The sequence below is a fragment of the Polyergus mexicanus genome, unplaced genomic scaffold (assembly GCF_030449975.1).
Source record: "Polyergus mexicanus isolate NDT 795.1 unplaced genomic scaffold, iyPolMexi1.0 SCAF_6, whole genome shotgun sequence".
Classification (NCBI taxonomy): Eukaryota; Metazoa; Arthropoda; class Insecta; order Hymenoptera; family Formicidae; genus Polyergus; species Polyergus mexicanus.
Window position 1 is genome coordinate 3,848,857 of NW_027223326.1, and position 11,787 is coordinate 3,860,643.

General features: G+C 40.1%; 1 protein-coding gene across 1 annotated transcript; it reads left to right on the plus strand.

Annotated features, from left to right (window-relative positions):
• Positions 1-329: 329 nt before the first annotated feature.
• LOC138934296 (uncharacterized protein PF3D7_1120000-like) lies at positions 330-833 on the plus strand. The gene has a single exon (XM_070297923.1). The coding sequence runs from the start codon at positions 330-332 to the stop codon at positions 831-833; it is 504 nt and encodes a 167-aa protein (XP_070154024.1).
• Positions 834-11,787: the final 10,954 nt, after the last annotated feature.

Here is an 11,787-nt window from a genome sequence, read left to right on the forward strand (position 1 = left end):
GCGCGCGATAGGGAAAAGTGGGGGTAGCGCTAGTGAGCGGCAGAGCACGAAGCAAAGAGAGTAGATAGAGGGGAAACAAGGATAGTCAAATAGAGACGAGAAGGAGGAGATAAGTAGAGAAAAGGAAACAAAACAAGACGCTGAAAAGGGAAACAAGGATAGAGAAGCAGGGGAGAATGGAGAAAGGTGGGATAAAGCATTCGAAAGAGAGAAAAGGAAGTGTAGGAGATATATCAGAGTTTTTGAAGAAGAAGAGAGAGAGAGAGGATAAGAACGGAGAGGAGTCTATTTTTAGATCAAGTAAAATCATGGTAAGATCACCAAAAGCAATGGGGGAGAGAAAGGAGGAGGATAGAGAGGAATGGGAGAGGGAATTGAGGGAGGAATTAAGAAAGGACATAATAACAGGGATAAAATTGCTAAGAGAAGAGATAAGAGAGGATTTAAGAGAGATCAAAGATGGTTTAGTGGGGCAAGGAGAAGGGATAAAAAAGGAATTGGAAAAGATATGGGAGGAATTTAGAGAGAGGGAGAGGGAATGGGAGGAAGAGAGAAGGAAAATGAGAGGAAGGATAGAAAATCTAGAAAGGAAATTAGAAAAATGGATAAAGGAAGGGAAAGGAAGAGTAGGAGAGGACGGCAAGGAGGGAGCAGGGGTACTAGGAGAAGGTGAATTAGAAACAAAAATAAAGGTAATAGAAAGAAAATTAGAGCGGAAGGAACGAGAGGATAGAAAGAGAAATATAGTAATTAGGAGAGTAGAAATGGAAAAAGGAGACGTAAGAGGAGGAGTAGAAAAGATCTTAGAAATATTAGGAGTAAATAAAAAATAGAGAGTGTGAAAAGAGTTGGAATAATGACGGAAGGAGAGAGAGGAATGGCGATGGTGACGTTAGGGAGCAGGGAACAGAAAAGACAAGTTATGGAGAATAAGAAAAAGTTAAGGGGAAGAGAGGAAAGGATAAAGGATGATTTAACATGGGAGGAAAGAAAGGTTAGATGGAGGCTCAGGGAGATAGCCAGGAAAGAGGAAGGAGAAGGAAGGAGAGTACGGATGGGTAATGGAGGATTGCAAATAGATGGTAAATGGTGGAAATGGAATGAGGAAGAGGAAGTATTGAAAAGTGAAAGAGGGGAAGTGAAGGGGGAGAGAGTAGGTTATAGGAGAGAGAGACAGGGGGAATAAGGGGGAAGGTAGTTGAGAGGGGACTAATAATAGGGACAGGAGAGAGGGAGGGGAGGACAAGTGGGAGAGTAATAAGGGGGGGAGGAGAGGAGAGGGGGAACAGAGAGACCTGAGAGGGGCGGTAAGGAGGAAGAGATATGGAAGATAACTTTCTGGAATGTAGCAGGTTTAAAAAACAAAGATAAGGGTTTCTGGGATAGGATTGGAGAGTGGGACGTTATAGTACTCATGGAGACATGGGTAGACGAGAAAGGATGGAGGGGAGTAAAAAGCAGGTTACAGAAGTGTTTTAAATGGGGGGTACAATACGCGAGCAGAAAGAATAAAAAAGGAAGAGCAATGGGAGGAATGATAATGGGGATAAGAAGGAAAAGGGAAATGGAGATAGGAGAAATTGAAATGACGGAGGAAGGGATGATGGCGGGGACATTGAAAAGCGGAGGGGAGGAGTGGAAAATAGTGGGAGTATATGTGAACGAGGACTTAGAGAGGAAGATAGAGGGTTTAAAGAAGTGGATGGAAGAGAGAGAGGAGGAAGGAAGGAGAATAATAATAGGAGGTGATTTTAATGCCAGAACTTGAGAAATGGGAGGAAGGGTAAATCTGGGGGAGGAGGAGGAGATTGGAAAGAATAGGAACTCCAAAGATAAGAAGAGTAATAAAGAAGGGAGGAGATTGGTAGAGGTGCTAGAGGAAACTGGATGGAGTATAATAAATGGGAATATAAAAGGAGATGAAAAAGGAGAATACACGTATACTGGGGGGAGGGGAAACACGGTAATAGGTTATGTATTAGGAAATGAAGGGATATGGGAAAAATAGAAAGAATAGAGATAGGAGAGGACATAGACTCGGATCATCACCCGGTGATTTGCTGGATAAAAGGGGAAGACAGTTGGAAGAAGAAAAGGAAAGTGAGACAGAAAGGCAGGAGAGGGGTTTGGAATGAGAAGGGGAGAGAGAAATTTAGGAGGGAAATAGGAGAAATAAATATAGGAGGGGAAGAAGGAGGGACGGAAGAGGAGATAGAGAAAATGAATGAAAGGATAAAGAAGGCCTTGGAAGAGAGTGAGAAGGGGGAAGGAACGGAAGAGAAAAGAAAGGGGGGTGGTGGGATAAGGAGTGTATAGAGAAAAAGAAGGAAGTAAGGCTGAAGTTGAGGAAATGGAGGAGAGGAGAAGAAGAGAGAGGAAGGTATAGAGAGGAAAAGAGAGAATACAAGGAGATGTGTGAAAGGAAAAAGAAAGAGGAGGGAGAAAAATTAATAAGGGAAGCAGGAGAGGCGAGAACGGAAAGTAAAGTATGGGAGATAGTTAATAGGGAGAGGAGGAAAAGGAAAGGAGTAGAGGAGGGATACAGATGAAGGAATGGAAGGAGTATTTTATGGGATTATTAGGAGGAGTAGAAGAAAGAGTTCGGAGAGGAAGAGAGGGAAGGAATAGAAGAGAGATGGAGAGGGAAATAGAGTGGGAAGAAATAAATAAGATTATGAGCAATTTAAGGTTAAACAAAGCTATGGGGTTAGATAATATACCAAATGAAGTATGGAGATACGGGGGAGAAGATATAAGAAAATGGGTATGGGAAACGTGTAACAAGGTATGAAGAGGAGAGGGATGGCCAGAGGGATGGAAGGAAGGGATAATAGCACCGATTGTGAAAAAAGGAGAAGGAGATAAAGTCACGGATTATAGAGGAGTGACGCTTATGTCAACGCTGTATAAAATATACACATTGATTCTGGCAGAAAGGTTAAGAGAGGAAGTAGAAGAGAAAGGTATAATACCAGAGAATCAGACAGGATTTAGAAAGGGAAGAGGGGTGATGGACAATATATATGTATTGAATTATTTGGCGCAAAGACAGATTAGCAGGGAGAAAAAGAAATTAATAAGCGTGTTTATAGATTTGAAAGCGGCTTTTGACTCAGTAGACAGGGGAGTGCTGGTAAGAGCCTTAAGGGAAAGAGGGGTTAGAGAGGGACTGATAGAAAGGATAGAAGAGGTGATAGGGGAGACAAAGAGTAGAGTGAGGATAGGAGAGGAAATAAGTGAAGAATTCTGGACGGGTAGAGGAGTGAGACAGGGTTGTCCATTAAGTCCGATGTTATTTAACATAGTAATAGCAGATATGGAGGAGGAAATTGCCAGGGGAAATTGGGGTGGAGTTAAGTTGGGAGAGGGGAAGATATTCTCCATGGCATATGCAGATGATATAGTGCTGTTAGCGGAAGAGGAAGATGAGATGAGGGCAATGTTAGCAAGGACGGAAAGATATATGGACAATAAGAGACTGGAGGTGAACGTATTGAAAACAAAGGTCATGGTATTTAGAAAGGGAGGGGGTAGGAGAAAAAGAGTAAAGTGGATGTGGAAAGTGAAGAGGATAGAGGAGGTTAAAGAAATAAAGTATTTAGGATACGTGTTTCAAGCAAATGGTAGACAGGAAAGGCATGTAAAAGACAGGGTAAGGAAGGCGGTGGGAATTATGGGGCAAGTATGGAGTATAGGGAAGAGAAAATTTGGAAAAGATATGGGGAAGAGGATCTGGCTTTTTGATGCATTAGTTTGGACGGTGTTAAATTATGGAGCAGAGGTATGGGGCTGGAAGGAGAGGGATAGAGTAGAGAAGGTAGAAGAAAGATTCTTAAAGTGGTTACTAGGAGTAGACAGGAGAACATCAGGATACATGGTAAGGGAGGAATTAAAAAGAGATAAACTTAGAAGTAGGGCGGCAAGAAGAGCATGGAATTTCGAAAAAAGACTAGAAGAAGGGAAAGGAGGGGGTTTAGTGAAGGAGTATTTGGAAGAAATCAAGAAAAGATCAGAAAAGGATAGAGGAGAGTCGGAATGGGAGAAGGAAAGAGAGAGATATTTCAGGGAAAAAGGGCTAGAGGAATTGGCATGGAATAGAAAGAGAGAGGGAGGGATGATAGAGTATGAGGAAGCGGAAAGGAAAGACAAGGAGTTACAGAGGGAGGAGAGAAAAGAAAGAATACAGGAGTCGAGATTTAATAGATGGTACAAGAGAATAAAGAGTGAGGGAATACCAGAGTATTTGAAAAAGGGTTGGTCGGAGAGGAGGTGGGGAAGGATGACAAGATTTAGGCTAGGTAATGAAATGAGGGAAAGTAGGTATTGGGAAAGTGAAGAGAAAAAAGTATGTAGGGTGTGTAATAGAGAGAGAGACATGAGAACATGTATGGGAGGGATGCGGGAGAGGAGAAGGAGAGGGGGAGGAAAGCTGGCAAGAGGCGGTGGAAAAAATATTAGGAGAGGAAGGGGAGGGGGAAGAATGGATGAAGGAAATATTGAGGAGAAGGGAGGATAAGGCAGAGGGAAGGGAAGGGGAGGAAGAGAGGGAGGGAAAGAATGAGAGAGAGTGAATGAGAAAGGAAGGAAAGAGGAGAGAAAGTGAAGTAAAGGACTAAAAACCGGAAGCGGAGGTCCAAAATAGATTAAGAAGGGTTAGGAATTTAGCGCGTGTGTGTGTAGGCAGGAAGGAAAGATAGAATAAGGATAGCATAAGTTAGTTTAAGTAGTTTAAGTAGTATAAGTTAGATTAAGGAAATGTATGTGATACGCTAAGGGATGTAAATATTTGTAACCCCTTCGGGGAACAATAAAGATATTCTAATCTATATACACAGCAGAGAGAGTTTGGAGTCATTAAATACTATAGGAGTGATGAACCGCGAGGTCCTTATCTCTGCTGACACACATACACACAGACGCCCACGCACACGTACACGCGCGCGCGCGCGCACACACACGCACACATACACACACACACACAGGGTTATAAGGTCCGACCATGCAACCTCCATACGGTACATCCTGGATAACACTAATGCTGGCGGCACCGTAAATTTTAAAGCTCATAACTCAGACAATTCTCAACAAAAATAGGTCATCAAATAGTGTTTTGGAAACGCCTCGCTATCATCTTCAATACTGTGTCATAAAAAATGGGGTGTTCCATTTTAAAAAATCATGTTGGCCTTCACCTCGCCTTGACGTCTTCACTCAAGGTCAAACGGATATGATCATTGAATAGAAGCTCTTTTAAAGCCCTATAACTTTGGTTGAAAACATTTTTCTCAAAAAAGTTTCGTTTTCAAGATATTTCCAGACTTTTCTAACACCCTGTATATGTATATGTTATATAATTTATTTTTAAAATATGTTATGCCTCTCTCCGGAGAGACACGGTAGTTGGGACCGTTTGCCGAAAGGAATTTGGGAATTCGGTCTCCGCCTGAGAGACTCACTTATTTTAATGTAGTTGACAATGACATTCTTGTAGTCGGAATAAAAATATATATATTTTATTTACAAATTAGCTTAATTATAAGGTTCTCGCACGTTAGTTCGCGTCGCGTATCGCGATAGCGGATATCTTGGCATGTGCGTGTCTGGAGTCGAGTTTCGGTCGCGAGACTCACTCGTTGTTCTGTCGTATTCAATTCTGTCGACTGCGTGGCTTTAACTTAATAGATATCCGTAGTAGGAGTAAGGGGCCGGTTCTAAGCCAGGTCCTCCGTAGGATAGTGAATGACGGGGGAGATTTCGTTGGCGAGGGGAAATGACGTCATGCGAGCGGAGGAAGATTTCGCTGGCGAGGGGAAATGATGTCAGGCAGGCGGGGAATGCTTATCGCGGGAGCATAATCGACGCGGTGTGTTACAAAGCCGGGTGCCGATTGATATAGATGCTTGAATTTATAAACATTATAAACAAATAGCGTCTTGCACTATAGCACGTGCGACATTACTGAATTTAAAGATGATAAAGCGAGCGTTGATAAGATGAAATATATATAAACAAAATAGAACCATCGCGGTAGTCTCTTCATTTTTTTCTAAGAAGAGTCGCTCGCATTATTGTACGTAACATTAGATAATAAGGCGAGCCCTGATGTCCGGCTGCGATAATTTATAAATAATATAAACAAGATAGAAGAGTAGTGTCCTGTATTACGCGGACCGATGCGACAGAATATTTTCGTCCGAGTTACCAGCGGGAACGTTTGATAGTCTGACTTCAAAGTGTTAAAGTGAAAGCAACAATTTAAAAAAAAATGTCGTCGTTAATAGAAACAGTGTTGTGCCGGGGCCGCTGAAACGCGTCGTGGTGGGCGGAGGATTTGGCGATGTGACTGCTGAGAGCCCTATTAAATGTTATAGTATACCAGAGAGTAAGTAATATTTCCGCATATATTTTACGTTGTATTAATTATTTAAAATATATTATAATATATTATTATTTTATTTTATAGTACGATTTCACGAGCGACATCCAGATCCCTGGATTCATAAATATAGAATGCTGGCGATTTATTAGAATGGTGCGATGGCACGAGCGGGAGATCGGCGAGGACGTCTGGGAGGACAACCCCGACAAGGTCTTCATGCGGAGTTAAGACGTCTGTTCGGCTTCGAGCCCTACGAGGAGGACGTCGAGGAACCGTGGGATGAGCCTCCGAGCAAGAGGTCGATGGATTGATTGCATCTTTTTTTAAGATTCGTAATATACTAAATATTAAAAAATATATATTAAAAATTAAATTAGTATACTAATAAGACTTTTATTTTTCTGTTTCAGAAGGAGCGCCGCCTTATTATATATATTTTATATTTTTGTATTTTTAATATCATTATAATTATTATATTTTTATTTTATTATTATTTTTATTATTATTTTTAAATACACACACGCGCGCGTGCATTTGTATTATATACATATTTTTAAAATAAACTTATTATTATTCTATATAAAAATATTTATTTCTGTGCTTCCTTCTTTTCTACTCATGCATGCCTCGCGTTATCTCCCTTTCTCTCGCGAACGCCGTATCTCGCATTATCCACGTGCATGGCTCGTGCTATTCCTCTCCTATATGCATACGATCGCCTCGTGCTATCCTTCTCTCACCGCCTTGCGAACGCTCTCTCTTCCCCCCCCCCTTCTCTCTACAATGTGAACGCTATCCTTGTCGCATCGACTTACGAACGATATCCTTCTCACACGGCCTCGCGTACACCACGCGCTATACTTCTCCCACACATTACGGCATCGTACCTTAAGATCGCGCGTGTAGTCTGTACGACGGATATGCAAGGAAGATAAGTGAAAAAAATACATAATTATTTTTTTCATTTTTTAACACATTTATTTACATTACCATACATCATCTCGTCTCAAGGTTTCAGACAAAAGTTCATCCACAGCATAAGCTAATAGTTCGCAATCTATGATAGATATTTTATAATAGACTTCGCGCAAGATTTTGTCCGCAGAATCTGTCTCGGCTCCAAACATATTACTTTGCAAACTCCGGACAAATTGATCGAAACTCTTATTTACCGTTTCTAAATTCTCACACAGCTTCAAATATCCGTGATTAACACAGTGTTCGAGTTCGAATAAAAAAAATATAGTTAACGGTTTCATGTACAAGCAAGAATCGCGCAACGTAAGTTTGACAACACTCGCATCACTTATTTTAACAATCTCAATTGTTAAATTGTTAATCCATATTGGTGTATGATTAGGCGTTTGTACAAGTCGTTCAACGTCCGCTCGTTTCAGCATTAGCGATTCCCATGTGTCAATAGACAATACGATTTGATTACCTCGGTTATCGCCGAGATGCAATTCCACATAAGATGTTATTCTAACGCTGATTCCAATATCCAAGTATTTATAAGCAGTGCGCGTTAAAGCAAATCTGCGTACCAAAATATATGGTATATAACAAGGTTTACCGCATCTGAAAAAATACAATTAAATATGAAATAGCATGGAAAAAACATATATGAAAAATATATAAAACATTTGTGATACTTACAAATCAAGTGGTTTTGTGTATGACTTCATTTCATCTCGTGGTTTCTTGCACGGTTTAATTTCATCTCGTGAAACATAGTAATTCATGCCTTTGTTACTGTTGCTTTCTTTAGCGGAGTATTTTGTCTCTCGGTTATGAGAAGTGGACCGTTGGTACTAGCAGTTGACGCGACACTGATCGTATAAAAATTAACTGAATATACGTGACGCTTATTTTTCAAAAGTATGATGTGGTCGGAGATCAATGCTCTGAAAATTTAGGAGAAAGGGAAATGGTCAGCATATGATGTGGTGGGAGATTAATGCTATGAAAAATTTAGGAGAAAGGGAAACGGCCAATGTATGATGCAATGGGAGATTAATGCTCTGAAAATTTAGGAGAAGGGGAAACGGCCAACGTTAAAAAGAATTTTTAGAAACGACTCGCGAAGAAAAGAGAGGGGAGAATAAGAAATAAAAAACATTAAATACGTTTACACATTTTATTTAAAAAAAAATTGCAATTTTTGGCGTTGCGAACAAAAACAACGTATCGCTGCTTCTCCAGCTGAATCGCGGACTTAATGGGCCACTAATGTTTGGTTTGACGCTGCAATAGCGGAAATTTGAACAGATCCCACGAATGAAAACCATGCTGAGGTATTGTCCGCTTTCCAAGGCGCGCAGCATCGACAGCTTGTCAATCTCGGTCAATACGACGTGTGGCATTCGCCATTGTATCTTGAATATGTCGATCACAGGCTTCAACATCAAATTTCCAAACAGACAATTGTTGTCGTTGCGCAATCGTATTAAGATCAATTTGTGACGAGCGTTAATCACCACGCGTCTAATGCTCGCAAAATCCCAATAACATGTAGAACGCAAAAATTAAGATATTTATTCGTGTTAGTCTGCGCATCCCAGCCGGCGTTCCTCATAATCACGGTTCTATCGGATGATAACATAATTCTTGAGTGTGCTGATTATTCCCACATTTCTGCTACGATTAATCTCCACACCGTCGAGTTCGTATCTCATCGAACATGAACGCACATGAATTATTTCCCAGTACTACATCAAACCCTTCAGCTGGTTTGTTTATCTTTAGTTTTCCCTCGATGTATAGAAAACTCTGAAGCTTCTCGTCTGACTCTTTCAGTTGATTTCTCAACGTTTTAATGCACTGATCCATGTAGTTTGTTGACGGCGTCGGTATCAGCCCCAGGTTGCGCTACACGGCGAATCTTGCGCGACCTCGCGTCACAGTCTGTAACGGTGCGACATAGAGCGTTATCGCGCACGAAATTTCTCATTAATCCGCTCCATCGACGGTACGAAATGGCGTTCGTCACGTCTCTGCTCTGCTCGGATATCCCAAATTTGTTGATATGCATCGATGCGAGCAACGTCGGTCGATCGATTGATTAGTTTTGTCGAGACACCGTTTAATTTATAATAATGCCGGCTTCGCGAAGTTCCTCGATGATCGATAGGATCTCGTTGTCATGGCCGTTGTGGCCCGCTTGGTGCGAAGCGTCGAGCAATCGTAAACGATCCACCAGCTCGTTGGTATCGTCCCAATGCACGTAGTCGATCTTGTTGTCGGTTAGCGTCATCGCGCGAGGCACGAATAATCCCTGTTCAGATTTTGTTCTCTTGGGTTCGATCGGTATCAACTTGGCGATTATTTCTTTGTACCTGTATCCCCTGTTGCCCATTAATTGACCCTACGCATCGTGATTGCATTTATGTGCGCTCGTCGTCAACAGCATGCTCTTATACGTTTGCTTATCATCCTCCGTATAGATGACGTCATCGGGGGCTTTCTTGAAGATCAATACCTCAAGATCAGGTGTGCCGGCGTATCGTACGTCGTTGATAATTACGTTATCTGCGTTGTCCACGTCAAAACGTTTATTATCGAACATCATTCCATCGTTGTTGAAATAAACATACATGGTGGAAATAATCGTACACGGTGTCAATACCGCTCTCTTGATCGCCGCTCAGGACAGGCCAGATGTACCTTTGACCCAGTGGACCTAACTGATCTTGCAACGTTTCTCGACCTTCCAGCGTTTGCAACTGATTTCGGACGAATGTCACGAGCGAATCATCAGTGGTTTCGAAAACATCCTCGTTCGCGAGTAATTCGGACATCGTAGGTTGTACAGTTCTCATTGACGCGGACGGTGTAGAGGTTATTGGCGGTACATCCAGTGGAGCGTCCGATCGTTTCGATGTATGCGATGCCGGTGAGCGATCTGACCTGACGTTATGTCGTTTTCTCTTTTTCGGTGTCGCATAATCTTCCTCGCGCTTCGGGATGGATAATGCTTCGATCCCCGCGTCGGCGTTATTCCCCGGCTTGTTCTTTGCCGCGATCGAGCTAGAATTATCGACGATCTTTTGTAGAGGCTCGATGAGAGATCTAAACCGCCTGTCCAACACGATATCCTCCTCGATCTTACCGATCTTCAAAGCACGATATTTTTTGCAAATCGATTCGCTAGTTTTCACAATTGCTCTCGCAATCTTCTTGCGCTCGAATATCGCTCTTATCGATCGCAGCCATCGCGGAAAAGCAAAATGTCGATCTCTCTCCTACGTTTCACCTCGACGAAGTATCGGCATTAATAGTTTTGCGGTATCGCGAACACGTTAAATCCTTTTCTGTATCGGCCATCCTTGAGCGAGCTGTCCTTGTCTATCACTACAAATCCGCACTTGCGCTGCCAACAATCGTGACACAACGCGCAAAATTCATCGTACGGCATGTCGGTATTCACGTGATCATTGTACACGTGTTTCAGGTACCATCAGTGTTGCCAGAAATGGTATCCTGCGCGCGCATGTATAACGAAAATTACGTCATCGCAGTAGTGTTCAAGCGAAAAATAAGGTATGTTATGGACCCTTAATTGTATAATATATGAAATATAAAATTGCAAAAAGATAACAATTATAAAAGATCAAATTAAATATTAGTTAGCATAATAATAAAGTATATATACATATATATATACATATATATATATATATATATATATATATATATATATATAAATAATTAATAATCAGTAATATATAATTAAAGTTGATAAGTATAAATAAAGTATAAAACTCAAAGAAAATATTTATTTATTTTTATATAAAATTCTTTATTTTTTAGAAGATTATCTTTTAGAATAAAAGCTCTGAAAAAAGGGAAAAAGGGAAGATAAGAAAAAAATAAACAACATTTATATAATTAAATATAAGTGAAATTTATTATGGCAGAAATTATTAAAAGAATCCAATTTGTTGCAAGAGTAAGGAAAAGTGCCAAAAACCTTACCAGTATTCATACATAACAAAAATATAAAATTATTATTTATGAGGATTACAGATGAAATTAAAATATGTAATATATAAAATAATCATCAATTGAGGATCACATATAATTTTTAAGAAAAAAAAGAAATTATATCTAATATTAATTACATATTATATATGTATATAAATAAATAAAATAAAATAAAATATATATAACATTATTAAATTTATCATATATTTAACAAAACTAAAACAAAATAATTATTATAATATATGTAATAAATAAATAAAATCTCTAAATAAATAAAATCTGCAAAACAAAACAATTGTTATACAATATTATAATTAATACGATAATTTTATTATGACTAGCAAGCAAGTAGGAAAATCGGCTAGATGTGTGCAACTAAATAATGTTATTATACTTATATAAAAACAAGCAAATATCATACAAGC